The 27,971-nt window shown below is 40.3% G+C and overlaps 1 protein-coding gene across 2 annotated transcripts; it reads left to right on the top strand.

Moving 5' to 3' along the window:
- The first annotated feature begins 199 nt into the window (after positions 1-199).
- Positions 200-27,971, top strand: SNAP25 (synaptosome associated protein 25). Of its 2 annotated transcripts, none has more exons than XM_054383585.1 (7): positions 200-271; positions 939-980; positions 8,821-8,869; positions 17,305-17,422; positions 21,420-21,545; positions 23,648-23,792; positions 27,903-27,971. In XM_054383585.1, the coding sequence occupies exons 1-7, from the start codon at positions 200-202 to the stop codon at positions 27,969-27,971; spliced, it is 621 nt and encodes a 206-aa protein (XP_054239560.1). The 2 variants fall into 2 exon arrangements, with proteins under 2 accessions (XP_054239560.1, XP_054239561.1); XM_054383586.1 differs by lacking the exon at positions 17,305-17,422 and adding an exon at positions 17,047-17,164.

Here is a 27,971-nt window from a genome sequence, read left to right as displayed (position 1 = left end):
TTTGCTATCCAGAACAAAAGGGCTTGGCTGAAGGCACACATAATAAAAGCATTTTCTTACAACTGACATTTAAGACGATTCAGTGAGTCAGGGGAGCCTAACCACTCTGTTTCTTTCCCTTTTTGCTGTCTTCCAGGCTCACAAGCAGCTGAGTGCAAATCCCTGATCTGCAGCTTCCACAAACACACCCACAGATAAAATGGCAGAAGACGCTGATATGCGCAATGAGTTGGAAGAAATGCAGCGGCGTGCTGACCAGCTTGCTGATGAAGTGAGACCAATAGCTAAGTTGGAAACTTGGGGTTGGGTTAGGGGTAAGGGACACATCCAGAAATAGGAACTGATTTGGCAAAGGATTTCTAGAGCTGCTTCTGCTTTCTGTCAGCTTTTCACTGAAACTATACAACTGGAAATGAAATGAGCCAGGATAAAATTTAATGTTATATTTAGTCTAGATTAAGGCATTTATTGATTGTAAATTTGGTTTAGGTACTAGAGTCTGCATCAATTTGACTGGCCTTAGAGCAGAAAGCAGCAATTCAATATTTTCTGATGATTCCTTCAATTTGCCAAACCTATTAAAGGTTAAAAGTCAGCAATTAAGTCTGTGAAAAGCCTTAGGTGAAAAGTCTTAGGTGAAAACCACTGACTTTATTTTTAAAGTGGGACACCAGCTGTATCAAGTGCTACTGCTGCAATGTGTGAGCAAGGGAGCACAAGCCTTAAAGACTGCAGCTGCCTTGTGATGCGGTGGGAACTGCTGCATTAGCAAGCCCTAGCAGAGAGATGAAGATGAAGAAATCACCAGTATCCTGCTGATGGTTTGATTTTGAGGGAAAGCAAAGAGTGAAGGAAAAACATACTGTTAGCATGACTGTGCATATTAGTGTTGGAAAGTAGTTTGTCAAATCTAAGTGGGTTTTTGTCTGTTTTTCCAGTCTCTGGAGAGTACCCGTCGAATGCTTCAGCTTGTGGAAGAGGTAAGGACTTGCATTTTATTTGCGCTTCTGTGGTAAGTAAAAGTGATGGAGAGTCTGACACTGGAAATGTTTTTTTTTTTTTTACTAATTCATATTGATAGGTCACAGCCAATTCATTCTAATTCATATTCAATTCTAATTCATATCGCTAGGTCACAGCTTTATGTGCTGCCCCAGCCCTCCCTGTCTTTACCCATTATAAGGGTCATTCAAGACACCGTGTCCTAGTTTCTAAGTGTCACACTATAGACCAGCTGCAAAGGCCCTTGCCTGAGTATCCATTGAGACAGGGTACTAGAGATAAACCAAGGAAATAGCCTCTGAAGGTGACCTGGAGTCAGGGTCAGGTGGCTGAGGTTGCTGCAGAGTTCCAGGAGCTTCATGCCAGCTCCTCTCTGATATTTTTGCCACAACACTGCAAGCAGGGGAGGTGAGAAAGGCCCCTGGTCTCTTTGTCCTCTTGTCTCTAAATATTTCCCTCTCCATAAGCACTTGCAGCTATTTATAGAGTATTGGTCACCACAGCACTTAAATGTCACTTCTTTATGTATCTATGAAACATTTATTAGGATTTCAAAGCTCATGAGATATCCTAGATTGAAAGCTTTGGAAAAGAGAGCTGTCTGATTTTCCATGGTGCTAAGGAAAGGGACCTTGGCTTAGTCCTCACAGCTCATACCTGGCTGGAGGGGTCACTCCCAGAAGGCAAAAACAGTTCAGTCAGGCTTCATTTCTCTCTCCTCATAACAAATGGGTTTAAAAGTCTGAATTCCCAAACTCAGTTTAGAGTGTTCAGCCATCAGGTGATGGAAAACTTTGTTCCTGCCTGACAGGACACATTATTTTCAGACACCATGCAAGCCTCGTCTCTGGAGCTGGTGACATTTTTAATCAGGGTCATCAGCACTGACAGTCCCAGTACTGCTGAGAACCAGAGGAGTCTCCAGCAGAGACAACAGGAAGAAAATTGCATCAGGTCCTGTGTTCAGGAACAAGCACAAGCCCAGCCATAGGCTTCATGGCCTTGAAATCAATCACGACCACGGAGATCAATGGAGTCCAGTGGAGATAGAATCAAATTTCTGTGTACAGACAGACAGACAGATGGGTCATTGAATAGAGTCATCATTGCTCCTTCTCCACAAGCACTTCAGATCTGGGTCCCTTGCAGATGAAATATCCTCTTATCTCACAAGCAATCTGTCCCATTTTGCTGCTCAGTTCCCTGGACATGCCATTTCCAACCAACACTTTATGTCAACTCTATGCCTGATGCAGCTCCTGCTGACATCAATTCAATGACATGGAAGAGAGTCTCATGTGGGTACATCCATAAATGCAAGGCTGGAGAGCCTGCTACCCCAAAGTGCCTGTGATCTAAATAGACAAAGCAGATGATGAGTGGGAAGACAGAGAGAAGCAGGAAGGGGAAGTGATTTGCTGAGGGCCAAGCCATCAGTAAATATCAGCCCTGTCTCTCCTGAGCTGTATTGTGTGACCTAAGCAACACTCGAGTCTTCCTAACATATTGAACCAATGTATTGTGAATGCCACTGGAATTTATGTATTGAATCACAGCAAATGGCAAAGCTGGGGGAGAACTGAGGCTGTTGAATTTACCAATGAATTCACCAATGAATTCATGCAGGGCTCTAGCACTTTTCTGAAGAGCTTGGAATCTCTCTGGACCTGGCTTTTATTCAGATGCTATGATATCTTCCGGTCCAAATAAAGAGGTTTCTAAAATTAGGCCTGAGTAGTCAGGAGTTTTTCTACGATGAGCTGAATATTATTTGCCCTAGTGTGGCAACAAAAGACCTTTAAAATTGTTCTGTGGTCTAAACAGTTGGCTGATTTCTCTGACCCCATTTCCTTAGTGCTTTTAAAAGAATGCAGCACTTAGGAAGTGAAGAGATTTTATACTGAAAATACAAGTGATGAGTGTCTTTGAAATTGAATTCACACTGCTCTGATTTAATAGACCCCCAAAATCCAATTAAACTCTTTCTTAGCAGAATCTGTCTAGCAAGTAGAGATAGAAAATATTCTTTCTCAATGAAAGAATGGTTTATGCTCTCTTCTCTTAGTGGAGTGAAACAGTTATTCCTTACTCAGGGAAAGGATGCCTCTATGTTTAAGCATTGTTACTCTATACATATGTATGAATTCCTGCCATGGTTGGCTCTGCTCTGTTAGGTACTAGGAAAATATAGAATAAACAAATTGACTTGGCTCCACTCCAGAGACAGAAGAGTTCTGTACACCTAGGGAAGCTCTATATCAATACAATGCATCCTTAATACTGAAATGTAGGTCATAGCCTGGGGAATGTCCCCAAAGACTGTGCCCTCCTTGCCCAAGAAGGATAGGCTGAATTTGGAGACTGTGCCCTGGTGCTGTTCACAGGAAATGTCATCAAGGAAAACCTAATCTGTTACTGCTTTGTACTTCAATAATCCAGCTTTGCAAGATGCTGATTGTCTCAGCACTAGCACAACAGGGGAAGCAAGGAGAAGTGGTGAGTCATTACTGCAAAGTCACCACTGCTTTGCCCCAAGGCAACTACATGCTGGAATGGCAGATGACAAAAATCACTTTGGTCTGTGGTGCCCAGTATATCCACATGACACAGTTACATCTACACTGACCAGTATGTGTTTGAGCTACTCAGTGCTATAAAGAGGGTGTTTTATGATGATGATGTGCAATGTCTGGGCCAAAACACAGACACACACACACAAATTAACTGGGGCAGAAGAAACTAAATAGTTTGCAACTGTTCTTGTCATTTTCTTGTTCAAGCTTTTTACCTCAGAGCCAGCTTCATGAAATGCAGACTAACACATGCAAAGGCAAAAGTGGTGAGTCTAGCTACAACCTTCCACTGGCACCAGCATAACCTTTAAAGAAAATCAGTTGCAGGACAGGAAAAAAAAAAAGGATGCTTTCCAGCTGTGACACAGCAAGGGAAGAAAATACCACCAGGATCAGAAAGCCCAGCAAAATAGCACTTAGCAACATGTGCCGACAGAAGGGGTCTTTTGTACATTTAAATCCAGAGAGGACTATCTTCTCCTCTCATTGTGCTTGGAGGTTAGAGCCAGGTTTATTAACAGTATCAAAGCTGAAATGGTAAGCTATAAATGTTTGATAACCTCATAATGCTGCTCTATGCAGTGCACCGAATACACAGTATGCTGTTTTCCTCATTTCCTTCATTTGTGACTGGGAAGTGAGTTTCCTCTGGCATTCTTGTGACAACCACATGTTCTTTAGTCTGAAGAATAAAAGCCAAAAAATTAACCCAGAGTTTGGTCCAAAGCTTGTCAAAACTAATCTGAAAAATGCTTTTGACATCATTAGCTACTGGAATAGTACTGCTCAGAAAAGTGATTTAATCTGTGTAATTCCAAAGAAGTAAGTATTTGGCTCAGGGGAATGTGATTCATAATTCTGGCCTCATTTTTTCCTACTCAGGATTAAACCCTGTGTAAACCAGTGGAGTAGCACTGGGTCAGGGTCATTACACTAGATGAAAAACACGTACATAGGATTTAAGGCCAGGGCCACATATTTGTATTGGATGAGGATCTGAACCACAGGGTGGATTATCAGGCCGAGAAGTAACATTGGTCTTTAATCAGACACAGAAGACACTGAAGCATTAACAGTGATAGTGAAGTTGCATGACTTAAAAATGTTTCTTTGACCATATTTTTGTCTTTAGGCTGTTGACACTTATCTTCAGTGTCTCTGGGAACTGCTAGCTAGCAATGTCAGCCTGTCCTGGTACATAATTGTCTGCATTAGTTCATTCAAAACAAATATTATCATCCATATTGACTAAAGTAAAATTCTTCATCAAAGTGGATGTGTTCTTCACATATCTGGGAGTGCATGTCTATTTTTCTCCTGATATGCACCGAAAACAATTTCTAGAATTTGGATTCCTGATCTGGTGTATCATTCCCCTAGACCATTAAGAAAATCACCCCTCAGGACAAGCCAGCATTAGAGTAGCTGTGATTTGTAGCAGGCATGGATAGGACACAATCAATGAATTGTGTTCCTGAAGGGGCTGATGGGCCCTTTGAAAAGTCATCCCAATTCTCTTTCTAGTTTTATTCCCATCTTGAGAAGTCAATAATAGTAATAATTAGAAAAGCTACACCAATCCATTTTCCCTTCAAAGTGCTGGATTCACTGAAGCATCAACAGATTTGGAAACCTAAGAGCTGAATTAAGTCCAGAATTTTAAATTCATATATTCTGTCTTTTTGATCAGTAGTTTAGCCAGTGGTCCAGTGGAGAACCTGGGCACATGCTTCATAAAGCATGTTGAAACCAAACCAGAACTCTTGTTGGTTTGCTTTTATCTAAACACTAAATCTCAGTGATACTGAAAGGTTGGAATACATCAACTTCTGTAAACCTTCTCAGCTTTATATTCATGGTATTCTTCCACCTAGTATGCAATGGAAGAATGATGGCTCTAATCCTGGGGAAAGTGTAGCATGATCACACATTTTCATAAGAAAATGGAGCTCACTAGTTCTACCTGTTCATGGCTTCCTATGTAGGATCTCCCTGATGGTGAGCACTGGATGTGGGTTGGAATCCTTCCTGAGCCTTCAGGACCAGGCAAATCAAAGCAAGGACACGAGACCCTGCCATGACCCATGGGTCTTCTGGAAGCCTGTTATCAAGGTTTTATGGTTGATTGTTGTACAACAGCTTCTTCTAGGCTGGCATTTCACAAGTACAGCTTTCGCCACCCCCTGTTACACACTCTCCAAACAACCAGTTCAAGTCTGCCTGCTGATGCCTGCTTCCACCGAGAGCAAGCAGTTTCTGTTGGTACTTTCAGCACAGAAAACACTGATATTGTCCATGTTTGGGATCCAAATACATTTGTTTGGTACATTTCTTCCTCTATATTCCTTTAAATGAAGAGGATTTGTAGTTTCTAGAGCAGCCTCAGTCTACAGTCAATAAGGGTCAGTTACTGAGGGTTTCCCTCCTGCTCCTGGATGATGAACACATTTTTCAAATAGTTGTCTTACAGATGTGTTAGGTTTTGAACTATATAAAGAAGCAGTCACAATGGAAATGCTGAACTTTTAGGAAAGTCTGTGTGCATTTTAAATGAACAACTGGGTTTTTTGGGGTTTTGTTTGTTTTTGTGGGTTTTTTGTTTGTTTTGGTTTATTTGTTTGGTTTTTTTTAAACTGGCTTTACACAGAGTTTTTGCTTGTTTGTTTGTTTTTTGTTGAAGAAGCTGAAAATTAATGCCTAATAGAAACTTGGAACAGGAGGAGCATGTCACTTGATGTCTGAATCACCTCTCATCTTTGTCACTGAGCATCTTTCTATTAGCTTAAATATGCTTTGGATTAGACCTAAGATGCAGACAAGTATATTCAATGCACACCCTTTAATATTTTCACATTAGTGTGAATGCTGTGGCAGGCTGCTCTTAAGAGATGCCGTATTGCCTGATAAATGGCACTGATGGTTAGGCAAGTAAAAGAAAACTGCACCTCTTTCACCATAAGGTCTAATTGCTGAATTGGTCTCAGCTTAGGTCTTACTCAGGTCACTGGGCATCTTGGCTGCATCAAGGCAGTTTGCTCAGGTGTTTAAAACAGCAGGAAAAGAACCTCAGAGTGTTAAGGAACAGTAAACATTTTTCAGCCTGACTATGACTCAGTGAAAGCCAGCTATCACACTACCAACTGCAGGTTTTTGAGTCCAATATTTAGAACCATTTCCCATGCCAGACTGCATCATATTTACTCAGACACAAGGTGACTGAGGACCCATGCAATATTCTTGTATTTGCATGAGGTATGTTATTTAAAATAGATATAAATCTTTTGGAGTAAGACATCCCTGGGTACCAAGAGCATAGAAAAAGCACAATGAAAAGCTATTGCACATCCAGTGCTTAGAAGATCTGACATCTACTTTACAGAAGAAATAAGATAATTAAAAGTGGTTTCCTTACTCTAAGCAGGCAAATCTGAGATAACCCTTGGACCCTAAGTTTCTAAAAGCTGCCAAAATAAAAGCTAGCTGAGATTTAAGTAAATGCAGTATGAACTTGAAGGGAGAGACAGCAGCAGCGGGTAGCTAGTAGACAGCTGCCCCAAGGGTGGTAGAGCACAGCAACCTACGGGGAGAGGCAGGAGGCTTTTTCTCTCCGCTCGACAGCTCATGAAGGCATTTTTAAAAGAGGGAGAGAACCAAACAGCGAACACACCTGATATTTTCCCCAGTTTCTACAGTGGCACAAACATTAAAAATAAGAATGGGAGCACAGAGAGAGACAGATGAGAATACAAGAGGCATCTTGCATTTCTTTTGAACTGAGCTGTATACTCTTAAAGCAAAGCAGAGAAGCACCAGCTAGGCAGCTCTCGAGTGTGGCAGAGATTCAAGTTTATAGTTTAGCCTAAGAGGGCAGTGTGTTCCTGGCATGCCTTGAAGCACCCTGTAAGTACGGACTAGACAGTTGATAGTCTGAGACACTTCACTGCTCCCAGAAAAAAAGATCAGCAGAGCAGGTGGGAGGAAGGATAGTACAAAGCACTTAGCTTGCCTCAAGAATGGCCTGAAAATTAAGAGGGATGATCAGGACTTCAAGTTTCTCTTCCTCACATTCCGATGCAACTGTGGCCATCTCCCTTTGCCTCTGCAAAACTGATACCATCAACTTTATCTCCTTCACAGAGGTTTGGATGGCTTTATGTTCACGGAAGCAGCTAAACATGCTGCACATGTCCAGGTAACTCTGCTGGCAAGCTGTCAGGCCACAGAGGACTTCCTTCATCTGTTATTGCAGTGCAACATTCAGGACACCATTCAGGCCATTAATTATTCACAGATGTTATCGCTGCTCCAAGCAGAAGGGAGCTTGTTTCCCCTTTGTAATTAAAAAGGAGATCATCTGATCTGTGATATAGCTTAGTATCACAGCACCCAGAAACCTGAGACACCTGATCACATCCCAGACTGATGATAATACATGCAAAAATTGTACTTGTAAAAGGTGCCCTGCTGCTAGCTGAGGCAAGTGTGAGCTCTGAATTGTTCAGTTTTTCTCAAACACAGTATCCAGCAAAGGTGATGATAGAACTCCCACTAACCTGTGGGAGCAGTGGCAGATTCATCGTGTTAGGCATTTTAAAATTCTTACCTTCAATTTTAAGCCAAAATACACTGATGCTAAAGATGTCTGCTGGCTGAATTAAAACTTGGCTCAAATCCATATCTATTAGATCTCTGAGCCAAAAAATATGGCTTAATCTTATTAAATATTAGCCTGCTTTAAAATGGATTTGCTAAGTAGGTAAGCCTTCTGACTTCTGTGTTGCAAGGGTTGTGTACAAACCACTGTGCGTCCTTCCCAAACATGTTTGGGTCATATCTGTTTTCTCCTTTGGGATGAACATACATTTGAAGTGTCAACACCCCTTTCTTCACTTCTCCAGCCTCAGAGAACTTGTAAATGAATGATCTTCTTTTAGAAATTACTTGTGTAAAGGGATTATTTTAATCTCAAGGTCCAGGACCTTGAGTTCTCTGCAGCAGTTCAGCATCCCAATGAATTCTGAGGCCCTGATGGTACAAGTGAGAGCACATGGTTCCTTATACAGTGTATGGGCACAAAAGGTCTTTGCAGAGTGCCACCAGTCCCTTGTCATTTCTTTCACTGTTTTTCTTTTGTCTTTCTATGTCCCATACCTGAATGTTCCCCTCACTGATCTCTCTTTCTCTCTCTCTCTCTCTCTCTTCTCTCCTTTTCTCTCCTTACCTTGCTACCGCTATTGGGATGTAGAGTAAAGATGCTGGTATCAGGACTTTGGTTATGTTGGATGAGCAAGGAGGTAAGTTCAGATTGCTTCAGTAAGGAAGTATAACCCTTCTCAAAGTACTTTACTAACTGTGTGTACTCCTGAAAAGGAGGGCCATAAAATGTGTGGTTGTGCATGAGAATCTCAAAATCTTTGCTTTTAGCTTCGTCATCTGACAGAGGAATTGTGCACTAACTGTGTAAGGTTCTGTATTACTCTTGATCTATTTCCCATTAGTGTCAAAGAAAGCTGCAGGCTGAACTCACACAAATCATCATTTTTTCCATCAAGATTTTGGTCAAGATCCAGCTGCACAGTGAGATTTGCCTCCAAAAGTATAAAATACAACATTATTTACACAGCTGCTATGTGATTTTCTCCCTTGTTTTAGCCAATGGTGAAAAGGGTGCAATAAATGTATCCCAAGAGAAGTTAAAACTGGTTTAGTTTGTGTAAAATTCAGTTGCCTTTTTATATAGATATGTCAGTAAGGATAACAAGAATTTAATATTAAAACCTATGACATGATCAGCTCATTACAATTGACTATACAGGAGCTTTCAGGCTTATATGAGTGCCTTTCTGTGGATGACAGTGAAAAAGACAGAGGTAGATATATTCAATACCTTCCAGGAAATTACATTTTTGCCTTTCATAATATTACAAAGAAGCAGGTAGCTTCCCTGCCCCCCCCCCAGCAAACTACTAAATTTTCATTTGTTGCAGACCCACAGCGCCAGCAAAATGGTGTCTCCAAAGAGAAGTTAAATCAACAGAGTATAAATTTCTGCTACTCTATATCAAATCAGCCTCCCAAAAGCCCTTGTTTTTATTTACTATGTGGCATGATACAAAACACTCTTAGGGAATGTTTTCTACAGAGGTAGTGCTGCATTACTCATCAAGCCCAGTATGGCATTGTTGGGAAGATAACTGCAGGACTACACAGGCCCTTTTCATCTGTACCATTGCTGTCTCTCTGGTACTACAGTAATAACAGGACCTAAACAGAAACTTTTTTTTTTGTGCATGTGTGTGTCTCATTGCTTCCCCCTACCTCCCCGATTAGGGTAAAAGAATTTAACCTCAACAGATTTTGTCACATCATTTTGTCTTGACAAGAAAAATATTGCAGAAAATATTTTGTTGTCTTCAACTTTTTTTTTTCCCTGAATAATGGCGTAAAAGAACTATCACTGAATACAGAAAGCCAGACATTACTTATATTGAAACAGATACAGCACCTGTCTAAATAATGTGTTTTGTTTCAGAAGTGAATCATACAGCTAAAGTAAATCACAAATATTGTCAAAGAAAGACTGTAAATACCCAGGTGTTCCTTGCAGTGTAATTCACAGACAGATCAGCAGAAACCTTAGTGGTTCCTATAACTTCCCTTTTGTTTAGTCTCGGGAAAGTACGTTTCTGTTCTTCAACTATTATTTTTACACAGATTGTTAGGGCATTTTATTTTGGTTTTAACCCTGAATTTTGGTATTTTTGTACTTTGGAATTCTACTATTGCTAAACCCGTCTATGCAGGAGTTGTCTGGCTGACTCTCTAATTACGCTGGGAAGAATGGTCTGTGTGAGCCAAGGAGCTGAAACTGGGCCCACTGACTGCATCGGAACCCAGGGATCTTAGCATTAAAATCCAGTGAAACCCGCAATGTGTATTGTATGGCCAGAGATGTAGTTAGTCCCTTCTTATAGGAAAGAACCAGATGATTTAAAAGCCTCTTTACATTGATTATGGTCATGCCTTAAGTGGGTCAGTAAATTTAGCTTGTGACTATACACTATGGGTCTCTCAAGTAAAACATCCTAACAGTGCTATAGATCCTGGGAATGTTGTAAATGCTGTACTGTGCTGAATGTTTACATTTGTCTCTTTTAGCCATATGTAGCTATAATAATACCTGATTTGTTTTCTTATTTTAATTATAAAGGACTTATATTATTGGGTAAAACATGCTAATGATGACTTCCAACCTTCTGTAATTAGTGCAATGTGTGCAACTCACAAATGTCTCTGCAGATTATCAGATTAAGGAAATTATTTGCTAACACTTCCATGTGATCTCTTTTCAGCTGACTGCACAAGTCACTTAAGATTATTAGGTATTAAATATACAAAACCCTGATATTGATCTTTCCAGTGGGCAGCAAGCAGAATATCTAATCTTTGTAGTTGCTGGAAGCTCTATTTCTAGGTTTCCTTACAAAAATTCCTTGCTTTGAAGTTACACAGACCTTAAAAAGAAAACATCTTTGAGCCGATCTCAATCTAAGTAACAGAAAGCAGAACTCATTTTTTGTCATCAATAAGCAGAAGCCTTTGAGATCATAAAAGGAAATAAGTCAATGTAATTTTACAATACTAGGTATTTATACAATAAAACCAGTGTGGGTACCTTCTCTTGCCTAAACCTTTAGCACAGCTGGCTGCACAACAGACCACGGATTCTGTTATGACCCTGCAGGGATGTGTAGCATCACAAGATTACTCCTCTTTCACAGAGAATGGGACTGCCACAAAAACTAGTGAACCTTCCCCAGTGTAGTTTGAAGTCACTGGGAAGATAAGTGGGCTTTTGGAATAGTCTCTCTACAATACTGAGTTATATTTTTGAGATAAGGATCACCACCCAAACCAGTTCTACACAGTTCTTCCCCTGGAGAGAACTGCGTAAGACGGGAGGTAAGTGTCAGTGAGAAATTCTGTTTGAGACACTATGTGCATCTGTAATACATTTTTTTTAAACCTACCCTTAAGAAAAGCTCCCTTAATTAATTATCTAAATATAAATAATATTTTAAAACATTCACATTTTACACTAGAAATGTCATGATGCAAAATGTTATTGAACAGTGGCAATTGCTTTGCTTCATTAAATCTGCCTTTGAAGTACACTAACTTAGCGAAATGATAATATTTGGATGCATGCTAGTTAAAAGCAGGCCACAGAAAGGAAACTGACAGTATAAAGTGGGGATATGGAGATAAACCTGAACTGCTGATACTGGATGGGTCCCAGAGTGGTAGCTCTCTTCCTCCAAAGGAAAATCCCTTGGTCCGGGAGTATCAGCAGACAGAGAGATTTGGATCTTCAAGGACATTTTTTTTGTACGTGATGACGTCCTCATGCAGTTTACATTCTTCTTCTTCTATTTAAAATAAGGTGGAGAGGAGAAACTTCCAAAAACAGCAGTAGCAGCACAGCCATTTTGCACCCAAGACGAGATAGAGGAATAGCCACAACTTTGATAAGCCATAAAGAAAATGTTAATGCGTTAGGAATTTTCTTTCTGCAACACAGCAAGTGCATAACCAGTAGTCAATATGGAGAGCAGCTTTATCTACCCAGCAGATCTATACTCCATGAAGCATGGAGATAAAACTTTGGAACAACTAGGTGCCCCAACAGGTGTTGGCACCATTTGATGGTGCCTGTACTAACTGATCTCTGTTCTTTTTTGCATTTGTGAGTTTTACAGTTTTGTATGAGTTATGGCTGAGTTGTTTTTATGGTACTGAGAAACAACTGCAGTAAATACAAAGATAATTACCATTCCTTTCCATCAGAGACCAAAATTATGTCCCCTTGCACAGACCCCTTCCCCAGTTTATCTCCTATTCAACAGCTATCTTGAAAATTGATAGGCAATGAGATGTAAAAAGCAAAGGTGCTAGAGGCGCTCCAACAACATCTATGAGCTGAGATGCTCACAGTCAGAGACTGTTCGCTAATTGACACAAAAAACCTCTTCCAGATTCTACAGGGAAAATGTTATTAATTATGTTGAAAGTGTAGTGCAAAACAAAAGACAGATGAACCTCCCAAAAGCAGGTTGTGCCTTATCTAACTGTTATTTTTAGTGCAGCTACACATGGGCTCACAAACACTTTCCATCAGCTTTCTTCCACTTGCACCTGAAAAGCAATACTTTTCAGAGCAAAGCTAGGTCAGGACTCAGAATTTCTGAGAAGGCTGCCCTAGAAATGTATTACACTCTGACATGATTCTCCTTTATGGAAAATAGGATCACTGAGGATCATTTGAAATAGTTAATCTGCTGACATTCTTTTAAATTCAGCCTTCTCGTATGCAAAGATGATTACAATGTGTTCTTAGATGTCCTTTTCTTTTCTTCTTCTTCTTTTTTTTTCCTTTTTCATTTTTATTTCTTTTAATCTAATTAAAATTGTCCTTTGCGGAAATTGCTTCATTTCACAATACCTCAGGCAAAGGACCAAAAAGGGAGCAAGTTCCCTTCTTCACAAGCATTCAGCTGATATTCAAGCACAGGCCCCAAATCTGGAACACTAGTGAAGAACATCAGATATAAATTACAGATGAGGGATGCAAAGGTGCAGCAAAACCACTCTTCCTCTGTCCAGGTTCTGTATCCAGTGCTGTGCTAAGGTGCTTTTGCAGCTACGTTTGCTCAAGAGAGCACAGGCAGCTGAGGGATAGAGGGATACTCTTGCTACAGCTTCCCTTTGCCAGCCACTTCCTCAGATCAGTTCCAGAGTGAGGATTTGCCAGGGTGTCATAAATGATCCTGGCAAAGAACCAGTGGCAAAGGGCCATAATGCTACAGTAAAGCTAACCAGACTAGTTCATGGTCCCTCAGTTCCCTATGGTTTTAATACAGAATTAATTCATAAATATAACAACATAGGTCACAAAATATCCTTGTTTCTACCCTAGGACATGTCATTAGTTTGCTGGAAGATCTGGAAGGTCACCATGTTTGAATCAAAGTGACATTCTCAGTCATAAAAGGGTATCAATATGTAGAAAAGACTAATAATTAGCAGAGCTTCCTAGAGAAAAAAATGAGGGAAATCTCAGTGGACCATACCTCTGATGTGTATTCTGCCTTGAGAGAATGCCAATTCTGTTATATATCATAGATGATACAGATATAGTATACTCAAAGAATACTGCAACAAACCATCAGATGTTGTTTAAAAGCTGACCTTGAAGCATTTCTCTAAATGGGAGAAACAGGACATAACCTTTTGTAGGCTGATGGCAGTATATGCCAGCAGACTGTCTTCCCTAAAACCTGTAATACGATACACAAAGATGGAATAGGGAAGACCTAATAAAAAAGACATTAAATTAACCTTTGGATAGCTATCTGATTTCTTACTGGCAGTGATTCATTCTGGGCCAGATTTTAATATCAGTTATACCAAAACAAATCCAGAGTGGCCCTATTAAGTTAATTCCTCTATAATATTTATGCCTCCATATTTGTGGTTAGACTTATAAATCTATTTTCTTGCTTGTGGGACCAGATCTTTGACAGGTATAAATTGGTGCTGCTTTATGAAGCCAGTATAACTACTCTGATTTAAACCAGTTAACAATCCAGCCCACACCATTAACAACTAGCAAATGGTTTTAGGATGAGCAGCCAGCTGTCTAGACTTCTGGGCTACAAATATGACATGGCCTTTTTACACTGATGAGGTTTCCTTTAATAAAAGGTAAATCAGTTGTATGTCTCTTTTCCATTCAGAAATAGCATGGGCATCACACACAAATCCTGAAGCAGAGTAAATTAAGTCACATTGCTGGAGAGAGCTATAATTTAAATGAAAGTCTTCTAGTCGTGTCAGATACACTCTTCAATCAGCACTTATGTATTCAGGCAGAGTATGAAATGGTAAAGTTCAAAAGGCCCTCCTACAAACCTTGCTTCAGAGAAATGTTCACCTGAGTAAGGAAACATGCTTAGACTGAAAGCCACTAGTGGTACCAGATCTAGGACTGGTCCCTGCAGTCTCTTACCTGGCTTTTTCTACTGACCAGCCAAGGTTAGAGAAATACAGGCAGAAAAATAATTGCCAGAAAGGTCAGTTACCTTTTATCCCTCCTAGTGTCAAAATACGCAGGTGGAAAAAACCTTATTTTTACTGAGAGCCCTGAAAACCATCTAGGTTCTGTAAACACAGCTCTCACAAGCAGGAGGTGGGAATCTGTGACAGAAATGTAGCAATCCCCATGACGCTGTGTGAACCAGCACAAAAGCCAGCTCACACTCCCACAGCTGCTTCCCAGAGCAGTAGCAAGTGCTGCTCAACCACACAGGAGCAGGCAGGACTTTGAGTTAGTGAGAAGTAGGAGCATTTAGATGAGTATCACCTTCTACCACATACTCCCATTTCTGATGAGATTGACAATCTGTGGCTACAAACATGAACCAAAGCTACTGCTAAAGCGTCCCAACCAAAATTAAAATTACAATGTGCATTAAAACAACCCAACTGTATAGTTCTGGTTGCTGGCTCAGCAGTTTCTCTGGCCGAAGTTGTGCAGTGGCTCTCTCAGGTTTCCTTACTAGTTTCCCAATTCTTTGTCCACATTTTATGTGCCCCATTTAAAGGACAGTGCCAGGTAGCTCTGATCCTCTAAATGTAACCTCGCGTTTGGGAGACTGGCACATAGAGCTGAGGAGAATGAGAACTGACAGCTGAGGAGCAGATGCAGCTGGCAGTACTGACATGGTCCTCTTCTTCTCAAAGCCCAGCCTCATGAAAGGATTAAATAAAAAGCACAAGTTCAACATCTGAATTATTTCAGCTTGAATAATTTAGACCAGTATTTTCAAAGTCCTCTAGGGGTGAAACACCCATTTCCCATTAAAATTAATTAAATAAAATTAATTTTAATCAGTATTGGGTGTCCAAATCCCCCAGAAAGCTTTGAAAATCTAAATCTCAATTGTTATTAGAAACCCAAGCAAGAAATTAGGCCTATTCATGTTTGCAAAGAAGTGGAGTTTTGTACTGGCATCAACATGCGCAAGAGCTTTTTTTCTAAACTCCTCCCCCCCCCCTTTTTTTTTCTTCTTTCTTCTGAATAGGACCAAGTTAACCTCAAGGATGACATTCAATTCCTTCTATAAGCAGTGCTCTTTTAGTTCCTTTCCTCTCAGATCTAATTCAATGTTTTGGGTAGTTGGGGTTTTTTTTGGGGGGTGTGTGTTTTGTTTTTGTTTTGTTTTTTTTTCTATTTGATATGAGGAATAAGAATGTATTTGTGCTTTACTGGGATTGCTTTTCTTGGCCTCATTTGGCACAGTTGCTGTCACCACCAATCATATAAGACTCCTGATCCCACTGGATCCATATCTGTTTACATCAGTGGAGAATCCATTCCTACATTTTTACATTGTGGCTTACATCCTTCTGTTCCTCTAGGACATTTTTTCCAGCTTTAATAGTGAAGAAATTAAAAAATTAAATTATCCTGAGATACCAAGTTACTAAGAAAGCCCTGTATCATTATCAGACTTAGGTGGAAATAAGCCAGACTCTGATGTCAGTGGAGAGACAATGTCTGTATATGGCTGATTACTTGCTTAATGCTTTATGACTTGCTCTGGAGCAAAGCAGAAGTGACCTCACTGAAAACATGAGTCTTCATTCAAAGCTTGGTTTCATAAGGTCCCTTGGGGACAAAGAACATCACAGCCAGCAGTCCTTCTTCTGTGGGCATCAGGCTCCTGGAATGATTGTGATTGCTCTGTGTTCACTGGGGTTACTTACAATTTGCAACTTCCGTACCAGAAAGAAAAGCATCTGTGAGACTATATGCAGATTAGAGATTAATATCCAATACCAAAGCGTCAGGTGTCAGTTTCCTCAGCTTCTGGAAAAAGAAGTACTTGGACATGGCTCTTAATACCTCGCTCCATCTCTGGTACCATCTAGCATCTCTCCTACTTACTAATTAAATCAATTATGCTGTCCAAAATCACCTAATTCCAAGGCAATTGTAAGTGTAAGTAACTGATTTTCCATGGAAAGACACATTTTCTCCTGTACTAACATACATAAATGCAAAACAATAACACTGTCTTTCTTTCTCCTGGATATCACTGGTGTCTTAGTAAGTGGATGTATTGTGTTTCTGGACCTTTTTAACCCTTCCTTTCTACATCACTACATCTTGTTTAAATTAATATATTTCAAACAAATTCCTCCTTTGTTTTACTCTTCCCATATTAGTAAATAACATCTTCAGCATCCAGTATAGCACGCATCCTTTCAACAATGCATCAGCTCAGATTAATGCATTGTTATGTCATGATTAATTCAGTTCTACATGGTCATTTTTCATGTTCTGTTGAAGACAAAAGCAAACAAAAATACAATTCATTCCACACTGTCATCCCTTTGTCCTGACCAGAACAACTCGATCGTGTTGAAGAAGGCATGAACCATATCAACCAAGACATGAAGGAGGCCGAGAAAAATTTAAAAGATTTAGGGAAATGCTGTGGCCTTTTCATATGTCCTTGTAACAAGTAGGTACTGGGTACCGGCTCTGCTATGTGGTGTCCAGTTTTTTTTTGTCACAGTGAATGTCTGAAGTTTTTGTCTTTTTTTTCTTTGTCCTTTTCCATCTGCTTCATTCTGTGGGGATAAAATACTTGTGTTTAATCAGAACAACTGGAACGCATCGAAGAGGGAATGGACCAAATCAATAAGGACATGAAAGAAGCAGAAAAGAATTTGACGGACCTAGGAAAATTCTGTGGTCTTTGTGTCTGTCCATGTAACAAGTAGGTGCTGCCTGCCTCATCTCTTTGAGCACTTAAGGCTGATCCCAAAGGCCTTGTGAAGCTCATCCTTGCTAGGCACATGGACAGGATGAGCATGCGGCATGCAGAAAGAACGATTCTGGTTCAAATGCATTCATCTCATAGCATAGACAACCAACTGGGAATTACTGTAGATGCATTAAAATCAGGCATACTGCAGTGAAAGCTTCACTGTCAATACCTTTTAATGGTAAAAGTTTCAACATTTTACACAAAGTGTACTGAGTGGCTCCATTTTCCAGTGAATAAGACCCCTGGGGCTGCCTTATTCCTGGAGACTCTAAAATTTGAAGCATATTCTCACAAACAAGTTTGATAAACAAAACAAAACACCAGAAAAAAATAAAAGCAGAAGTCATAATAAACATTACTCAAATTTTTGGATGAAAATCACACCTTTTTTCATTTTTCAACAGAAATAGTTCTTGAAGAGATCCTGAATGAGACATGATGTTTCACAATTGGAACCCAACCTGAAATGGTTTTCATCCTGCCATAGGCAACAAATTTGGGAAAACCTGAAAATACGAAATTTCTCTCATTTGGGTAGCACGTACACTAAACAGAAATGTTGAAATGCATCGAATTTGCTTGCATGCCATCACAGTTGAATGAAATTGTCTTCCAAGTAACGCAAAGCTTGTTCTAAATGCCAAATGAAAATGCGATGTGCGGTTATGCGGTGATAGGAAATTGGGGACACAGTGGATCAAGCAGAAGTCCTTGAGGAATCATGAATCCAGCATGCAGTGAGTAGGCATGAGACCAGGATACAGTAAAAACATTCATAAATGGGTAGTCAGAGGTTGCACAGGAGCCAAAGCAGAGAGCAGTGGGTCTGTAGTATTAGACAACCTTTCTGTGTGATACAGATACTTTGTTCACAACCAGGGCCTGATCCTACCACGATTACCAAGACTCAAGGAAAGAGTCATGGAGTTGAGTGGTTGTTTTGCCAGAAATCAGAATGATAGGACTGGGGTTCTGCCTTATCAGTCACCATTTCTTTTGAAGTTAATTCTCCTAGGACGCAATGCAGATAAAATGCAGATACCTCCTCAGTTTAAAAAAATTCAGTTTTGCTCCTGTGTTCCAAGCTGTGAGTACGTTACTGGTGTAAGTGTGTTGCCTAGAATGCGTGCACTATAATTATGGTGTGCACATTTTGAGCGAGGCAAGAAGGAATTGAAAGACCTATACACCCACAGAGCCTTTGTCAGTGGAACGCCCTGTGATTGGTATCAGCTGTGCTACAGGCTTTAGCTGTGCTACAGGCTTCAGCTGTGCTGTCTTGCACCAGAGGATGCACAGCTGCAGGTATAAGAGAATGCAGCAGGAACTTTACATCTCCCACTCTCTAAAAGCTGTTGCAACTTAAAGAGGAGCACTGTCCTGGCTTACTGTTCCTAGAGGAACTTGGCACAATGCCTACATGCAAAGTTCACCCTTAAAACAAAAAAATCCAGTGTAGTTTGCAGGAATTACAATTTTTTAGAATATCTTAAATATTCTGTACTGCTCAGAACTGACAGCCAGACCTGTGGCATGGATGGGTTGGCACTTGACACATCTACTTCACTCTGATGGCAGTATCAGGAAATCAATAGACAGAAGAACAGAGATACTGCACACATTCAATATGGGGGACATTCATTTGGAAAGGCATCTCTTCCCTGTTTTAAGGCATCAGTCTGACCTTTGGAGTCTGCAGCCATAAATTAGCATTGCTAATCAGAAACAGAGTATGGATGAACAAGATTTCTAGAGCCCATTTTTTTGAATCACTATGCCAGGACTCAACTGATATGAACAAGATGATATTCTGAGAAGTGGAGTATATGAGAGAATTTCATACAGTTCTGGGTATCATAAAGTTCTGGGTATCAGTATCTCCTTGATCCCCTAATGTTTTTCTGGCCAGTGGTAAATAAATGACATATATTTTAAAAAGATTAACCATTTCACACACAACTATACTCCAATATACAGAACAAATACAACTCTTTGAGTCTTTACCAAAAGGCAGGACTTGATCCTACATTTTTAAGAGACCAAAATATACCCAAAATGCCCACAGCATGAAACATTGACCAATTTGTATTCAAAAGGACAACCGCAATTTATCATAAGCAGATCCATACTCCACTTGTTGACTTTAATGTCAAGCCCACAGGAAAATAAAGATCAACTTCTGGGTGCATAAAATAATTCACTTCAAACACAGAGGCTGTCTCACTCAAAGTTGCACAGGTCTAAAGAACAGGACAAACCCAAACATATGTGCAGAAGAAAACCGCAATCACTCATTTCTAGAAACACCAAAGATAATGCGTAATTTCAGAGAACTAAGAAGAAACAGGTCAACCATTACCTTTTTAAAAAGTCTTCACAAACTTTAATAAGAAACAAGACACAAATAAATGAGTAGGAAAGATCCTCATCATCTACATTTTAATTCTATATTGGAGCATGTGACACATTTTCAAGCTCAGTAGAAGCTGACCTGCTTCAGGGGGCATGAAGAGAACATAACACCAGGGATGGGCTTGTTATGCCCTTTCCTGAATCCCTCAGAAGTACATTCAGTTTCTCCCCCAAAATCCAAGACACAGGGCTGTTTGTTTATATGATTGACTGAAGCTGAATGAAGAACAGGGAAATGACAGAGATTTGCCATCCCCAACGTCTTTGTTGGAAACTTCTCCATTTCTGGAATATAATCAAGATCTTTCACCTACAGATCACAGACACTCAACACTCTACCATTAAAGTGTTCAGTCTCATCTGTCAACCTCAATGACAGCAAAAAGTTATGCTGCACATGCTGATCTGCCACTGATAGTATGCCTGGATTTTAATTTTCTATCCACGGCAGCTCAGTCAAAAATGGCTCTCTTAAAGCAAATGTAACTGTCATAAATAACAGATACAACAAATTTCTAGGCTATTTAAAAGTCTGGTGGTTTAAAGCTCCTGAAGGAAGTGATGATCCATTTTTGCCTGTGTCTTGCTTATTGTGAAGGCTGTTACTGCTGATGCATTAAGAGTATGAGGAACTATTGGGGCAACTGTGCTTAGTGAGAATGCTTCAGTTCTTATTCATGCCTGTAGCTGGTGCATGAAGGAAAATGTAGAAAAATTTCCCTTTCTGATGCTAGATTGCTCGTATCTTCTCTTTCCTCCTGCACTCATTTCACTCCTGCCTATTTTACTTTTTGTCTCTGTGGACAAAGGTTTGTACATCAACTGTCGATGTATGATTAGCTATTTTCAAGTACCGATATATTATTTGAAAAATCTAATGAACCCTATGATTTTTATGCTAAAATTATCCCAAATCACCTTGGATAAGGTTAGTGGCTTTTAACGCCTATTATGCCACATACCTGTTAAAAAATATCAACAGAAGCCCAATCTTCAGCGTAGTAAAATGTTAAAGTCTAACCAAATCAATTTTTCTCTAAGAGGGTGTGTTGCTGTGATGTGATGTACACACTATACTTGGCAGTTCTGTTTTTATGTCTGTCTGCCAGTACGTTCTCTGTGTTTGATGTCAAAACATATGTGTCACTGAAATGAAACAATGTTTTCTACTTATCTGTATTTCTTCTACTCTTCTTTGTTCTTTTTCCTTTTTTTTTTTTTTTCCCCCTCTACTTCTTTCTGGAAACTAAGTCAACATCCAAAAACCTGTGTGCAGTGTTGTAATCTTGACAATTGCAATTCACCCTATTGTAAACCAAACTTCTGACCATCACAGTTGTTGTGGCAGTAAAGTAAAAAAATTAACCCCCAAACCCCTCCTTTTATTCCGGCTTATGATATATCGGTATATAATCAATGACCCTCTATCTGAAAACTCATTTGCTTGATTCAGCTTTTAGATTGGAGAAGTAAAGAGTTTTGCATTTGTCCTTGTCCACTTGATGCTTTGTTACTCATCATCTTTTTTGCATAGGCTTAAATCAAGTGATGCTTACAAAAAAGCCTGGGGCAATAATCAGGATGGTGTCGTAGCCAGCCAGCCTGCACGTGTTGTAGATGAACGGGAGCAGATGGCCATCAGTGGTGGCTTTATCCGCAGGTGAGCCTTTTTATCCACTGTTTTCTCTCTATTCTCCTCATTGCTGGTATATTTAGATTTCTTCCATATGGTCATGAATTCTGTAATACTCATTAACTCCTTCAGTGGTGCTGGGTAATGTGATGGAGCCAGTGTTTTCCACCAAATGATGGGAGCTCAGATGTAGGTGGGTGGCAATTAAGACAGGTATTAAAGGCTTACTGCATCCTCTGGCTCCCCCTGGCTCTTTGGGTGCTTGCCTGGGCTAGTGCAAAGAATAGTTATGTTGCTAGAGATCCTGAATATCAAGGTGTTAGCCCTAAGAACCAGAAGATGCTTGAAAACATGGCCCTAAACCTTCCTCCTTAGAACCGCATAGATTTGGGAAATAATAAAATAGAAATAATACCAATGTATTTATTTCACACCAGCAATATGAGGTTGCAGACTGTCACAGCCAGTCAGTACTGTCCTTTGCCCTCCAGCTCCCTGGCATGAACAATGCACCTTTTCTGGGGATCTCATTATGTGTCTCATTAACAACAGTTGTCAACTGCCTCAGAGATGAAGTGTTAGGTAAATACTAGTTTATTACTTTTATGTCTCAAGATATGTAGGGCTCATTATTCACTCTTTTCAAAAAGAAAAGAGCCTGAGGCTCCCTGCCAAAGCACAGAGCCAAGTGAAGAACCCGAAGCACACATTTAACTAGAGGTACACTGCTTCCCTGCTTGTGTCTATCCAGAAAACCTCACCGAACAGAAATGATGTCCCATTGCTCAGCTGCTGTAAAGCCACAGCCATTGGGAAACAGCAATGCTTTAGTGGCAAGCCCTGTACACTCAGATGAAAGCAGTTTGAAACACATAGCTACAGTAATGGTACCCAAGCTGCAAACTTCCAGCCATATGCAGGGATGCAGCAATGAGTACAAACTGATTACAGTGCTTATAGAGCGTGTATTTAGATGACAATGCTATCAGCTGAATGGATAGAGGCATACCAGTAGGCAAAGCTTTGATCTCTGAAGATTAAGAACACTGGATTAATAAGTAATTATCTTTCCAAAAACTATTATCCACTTACTTTTTTGGCTGCTGGGATACAGGGAAATCAATGTGATAGAAACAATGCTGTCATGCAATCTGGAGCGTGGGATGGAGTTGCCATTTAAGTTTGCTGGGTCTGCCATTCACTCTTTTTTTTCTTTTTCTTTTTTTTTTTTTTTAAATTTCTGGATGGCAGCCACACCAAAATGGGGGCTGGGGCATGATTACAGAACAGCAGTAGACGAAGTTGTGCTACCCTATAACTGTTCTGCAAACAGCCTGTAGCACCCTATTGGCACCTGCATGAACACAAATTGCACAAGAAGCTCAAAGTAGTGATTTTCTGAGTGGGACTCACAGACCTTGTTTTTCCCAGTGTACAGTCACCACATGCCCTACCAGTCAGTGAAACATTGTACTGGGCCTTGGTTCAAGCACAAGTATTTTCTTCCAAAAACCATGCAACTGAAAAGACAGAAAAGATGTTTATGAAAGCCAGCAAATCTGAGAAAAGCAGCTTCTGTCATTTTCTGGAAACAGTAAATGGTTCATTAGAATGTTAGGTCAGGATTTTCACAGCTGAAGCAGCTCTTCCCCAATATTTCAGTGAGCCCCAAGTGTATGAGGATGGGACAGTACCCATGAGCTGTGTGTAGTGCAAGAAGAAGAGCAGCTGTAGCTTAAATTCCACCAACCTCCAGCATTTCCTATGTACTCTAACGACATGCAGGCGTAATGGAGCACCTTTTCATTCTTGTCGGGAGGACAGAGAGGTGCAGTATCTGCTACAGACAAGCTCAGCCTGCACCACTTCTAGGAGCAGCAGACATAAGAAGTATAAATAGAGCAGTGATGAACCCAGACAATCTCAACAACCAGAAACTAAGCATGTAATGCTTTTCAGGCTAAATACTTGTTAATCCCTTTTCTTCAGAACTGAGCAAAGCACCACGCTCCTCAGGTGACAAGCGAAAGAGGACACAGGGGAGGTTTCAGGTGAATCAGCTTCAGGGGGAAACCTCCTCTGCCTCTTCTTTAAAAGATTGGTTTAAAGGATTGGTTTTTTGCTCTCAGGGTAACAAATGATGCCCGGGAAAATGAAATGGATGAGAACCTCGAGCAGGTCAGTGGCATCATTGGCAACTTACGTCACATGGCCCTGGACATGGGCAATGAGATCGACACACAGAATCGCCAGATTGACAGGATCATGGAGAAGGTAAGAGGTGCCATTTCTAAGAGGATCTCAAAAGGGGCTGTGTTTTCCTTTCTGCAAGCATAGGCTGTGCATGCTGCAGTTTTTCTTCAGCTCAGAGAAGGACAGGGACAGAAAAAGCTGCTAGAGCTCCTTTGTCTTCTCCCCCCACTGGGCTACAGAAGAGCTTGCTGCTGTGGATCTTCAGTAACCTTCAGTGCAGGTCAAGTTGAACCCACATTGTTGGGTTTGCAGGACAAGAGCTGGTAAGGGGACCCACTAGCACAAATCAATGTTCTTTCTGCAACAGCTTTGGGAAAAGAGAAGTGCCCTGAATTGTGCAGAACTGCAGGGCTTGGGTCTGAATGCCCTGGCACTTCCTGGCAAGTTTTAAAGTTTCTTGGGCTTTCCTTCCCTTAGAAATTCTATGAGTAACTGAGTCTTGAATCACTTGTTTGGAGGACTATTCCCAAAAGAAGATGGGGTTTTATTAAGCGAGACTTTGCTGTTTGGTAACAGTGCAGCCAGTTGTCTTGCACTGTCTGATTATAACTACAGTCAAACAGAGAACTACCAGCTCACTCAGGCTGTCTCTCTCTCCCTATATATGTGTATAGATAGATAGATATACACGTTGTGATGGTTTGAAACTGTCTTTTTAATTTTTCATTGCAAATAATAATAATTTTTCCTTGCAAATAATAACTGAGGCTCAGCATTTCTGTTGAAAAATCATCATCTAAAAAGGCAGAGAGCATCAATCTAGTGCCAGACCTGCATTGCAGATTTCTGAAGCAGATAGCAGCAACCTCCAAACCTGGCTGGGAACTCACTGCCAGCCTCAGATCCCAAGATCTGCAAGCCATCTGCATTTCTACTGGCAGAGCTCCAGGCACAGAGCTCCAGGCACAGACAGGCTGAAGCAACATAAGAAGCTAGATCTTCATCTGGTGTAGAATCAGTATAACACTCGACTTCAGCTAAGATTTGTACAACCTGAGGATCTAACCCAAGGACTTAACATGTGCTGCTTAGAGTTAATGGTGACCTTAAGTGATAGAGCTTGCTGTCTTGAGCCTTTTTACACGTGCAAGCCTTCTCACATGAGAAGGATGTCCGTGCCTTTTTCCTATGCCAGTTAAATACATCAGAGCCTATAGAAAACAACTAAGGAAATGACTGCATTGAGAGATTCACTCAGATAGATTTCCTCATTAGAATTTGATTCCAGAGACAACTGAGTGAAGTGTATGTTGACTTAAAGGTGGGAAGATTTTTTCTGACAGAAAGACAGGCACCTGTCTTTGCATTAGTCAAAATTTTTGTTTTACAAAGCTGCATCTGTTAGTTTGACTGTATGGGAAAAAACTCAGCATTACTGTGATGCCATTCTGCAGCATTTCATATTTATGGGAAAAATAGAAGCATGAATGGACAGGATTTACCACTGTTGTTCATATGAAAAGCACGAGAAAGTATCTACACTGTGAGAAGGCAGTAGAAGATTATACAGCTTACCTCACAACTACATTTAAATAGGAAGTCTAGGACATATATTATTTTCTTAGAGCAAGTACAAGGACATGCATTATTGCGTGTTACCAACTACCCCACTCATGGCATATAACATAATGGCAATAGACATGCCCTGTGTATAGAAATCAGCTGTGTTGTTTTCACGCCTGCAGGCTAATACCACAAACTACAGCAAACCCAACAACAAGGAACTGTTCAGTTGAGGCTTGCAAACATCTGGATTTTGAAAACATTGACAAGGCAGTGTACATGGGCTAAATCTCTAGGTGGTGTATGCTGAGAGCAGTTGGCTAACTGAAGGACTGGCTTACACCTATGTAGTTTCTTATGGATTTAGGCATTTCATACAGCAACAGAAAATCAATGGTATAAGCTAGTGTGATTTATTACATCTAGCCTCAAAGGCAGGCCTCATCAGATACAGCCCTTAGCTAAACAACAGTACACATTTCTGAAAGATGGCCTTGCACTTAGTGGACAAAGAGTCGTGAAAGTAGTGCAAAACCAAGGCAATGTTCAGTCTTGGTGAAAATATGCCATATTTCTCAGAGTAAGGACACACAGGAATAAGATACTAGAAAAAGAAATGCAACTTTCTGACTAAAAAGGACAGAAATGACAGTTAGCTGGCTAATACTGAAACCACAAGTGCAGATGCATCCATTTTGCAATTAAATATGCCAATAGACCATCATCCCTAACTGGTAATAGGTATGCAGCATTGCTGGAGCTGCTTTCTTCTCCTGAGCAGGTAGAATACTATGATTTTGATCAGTGATGATCATTAGAAAGACCCTTGGCAAACACTCTTTGCAAAAGTTGGGCTGCATCAAAAGCTAACACCAATACTCCCGAAACATTTGTGTTCTCTGCATGCATGCATGCAAACACATTGCAGAGCATCCTCGCAAATGCAAAAATGTAATCTGATCTATCCATGGTAACCAGGATAGCAATGAAGAAAAGGCTTTATCCTTCCCTCAGATCAGAGAGAGAGACCAAAACTGAAATGATGATGTGATAAGTAGGTCAAATGGCCATAAAATGAACCATAAAAAGGAGACTGGGAGGAAAGTAAGAAGCAAAGCTCAAAGCACTCTGTTTTCACCTAGGTGGGAAGGTTTGCACAAAGACTCTCCCTAACTCTGATGCAACATCATCCACCAGACTTGGACCTTAGTATTCCTATTTAGAAACACTATGTTTCATCAATATCAATCAATATTTATGTATTTAATGATAAATGTAACTGCTTCCAAAGCCATTAATTGGTGTTTTAGGTAGTATATTGGCAAAAGCACACAAAACTTTACTGTGGTAGACAAGGTCAAACTTACAGCTAAAATAAAGGTGTGGCTTATAATGAGAAATTATGCTGATTTATGCTCGTTCAGGATCTGGCACACACTTCCTTACTAAAAATACAAATCCATATAGCATGGATTTCCAAAACAGTTATGGAGAAAAGCCCAAGATATTTAAGAGTGATTGCACATAATATTAACTGTTTTTAAAGGCTTTTAAAGCATATATAGGAAAGTTGATTCACCATTCTGTCTCTACAAATTGGAGATTTAAAATAAATTTGTACAATCTGAATACATGCCAGAGGTGTGGAAATGGTAACCAAAACTAACAAAATGTAGCCATCAAACCACAGAAAGGGTCTGGGTTTGAGTTAATTCTTTTAAACTAGTAATAGAATTCTCACCTTTTCCATAAGTCTGATTTCAAAAATTGAAAACATTTTCCATCTGGTCCCTCTGATAGCATAATCTGGTGTAGCAACATGGCCTCAGTGTAGTTTTGCCAGTTTTTGTCAGATAAAACAATGTCTTCAGTCTCCAAAACTAGCTTCTGCAGAGCTACAGAAAGCCATGGTGAAAGTGTCTTCCCACTCAAAAAGAGCTCCTGAACCTCCCAAGTGGTGCTCTTATTAATGACATTTTTATAGCCATGACAAATGTTACCCCACAGATGACAGTGAAGCAATTAGTTAAGACTACGCTGGACTAAATTCCAGTTTGATTGCTCCAAACAGTAGAATCCCTTCCTTAATTCCTGTTTATGTTGCTGCCCAAAGTGAGAGGGTACTTTGTCTTGTAACTACTGTAGTGAATTCCTTTTAGAGGAAGGAATAAGGGCATCACTCCTACCTATTCTCTTCCTTCACACGTAGAGCATGTGTTTTGACTACATGCCTGGCGATCTAAATTAGAACAAAGTTCAGGCTGGCTGAATCTTAGTGATCACTGGAACTTTTCACCAGTGAAATCCATGCATACATCATCAGATCTCATTCTGTCATCCATTACCATCAGTACCACTAGCACTATCAATAGCACCAGCTACAGATTTGGCACAGCACTTACAAGAGTTCAGTGAAGCTGAATACAAACATAAAAGCTCTACTCAAAGCCAGCAAATCTGTAATTTTCTTTTGGGTCTCTAATGCAACGACAGAAAACAGTTGTCTGGTATTTTGAAGCTTCTTTTATTCTTGACCTAGCCAAAACTAGGGAAGAGTGCACCAAGCATTGCAGGTATTTTCTCTTTCTACCCAGTATTCACCTGTTTCTTTCCTTTGTGCTTCCCTAGGCTGATTCCAACAAAACCAGGATTGATGAAGCCAACCAGCGTGCAACAAAGATGCTGGGCAGTGGTTAA

This window comes from Indicator indicator, chromosome 9, assembly GCF_027791375.1.
Source record: "Indicator indicator isolate 239-I01 chromosome 9, UM_Iind_1.1, whole genome shotgun sequence".
NCBI classification, from domain to species: domain Eukaryota; kingdom Metazoa; phylum Chordata; class Aves; order Piciformes; family Indicatoridae; genus Indicator; species Indicator indicator.
This window is presented reverse-complemented; position numbering and strand designations above follow the sequence as displayed.

Excerpts from the sequence above, each read along its gene's own strand:
- SNAP25 (XM_054383585.1), top strand. The coding sequence starts at position 200 with ATGGCAGAAGACGCTGATATGCGCAATGAGTTGGAAGAAATGCAGCGG. Across the intron at positions 8,870-17,304 it reads TATGTTGGATGAGCAAGGAG|AACAACTGGAACGCATCGAA; the intron begins GTAAGTTCAGAT and ends GTGTTTAATCAG. Across the intron at positions 21,546-23,647 it reads AGTGGTGGCTTTATCCGCAG|GGTAACAAATGATGCCCGGG; the intron begins GTGAGCCTTTTT and ends TTTTGCTCTCAG.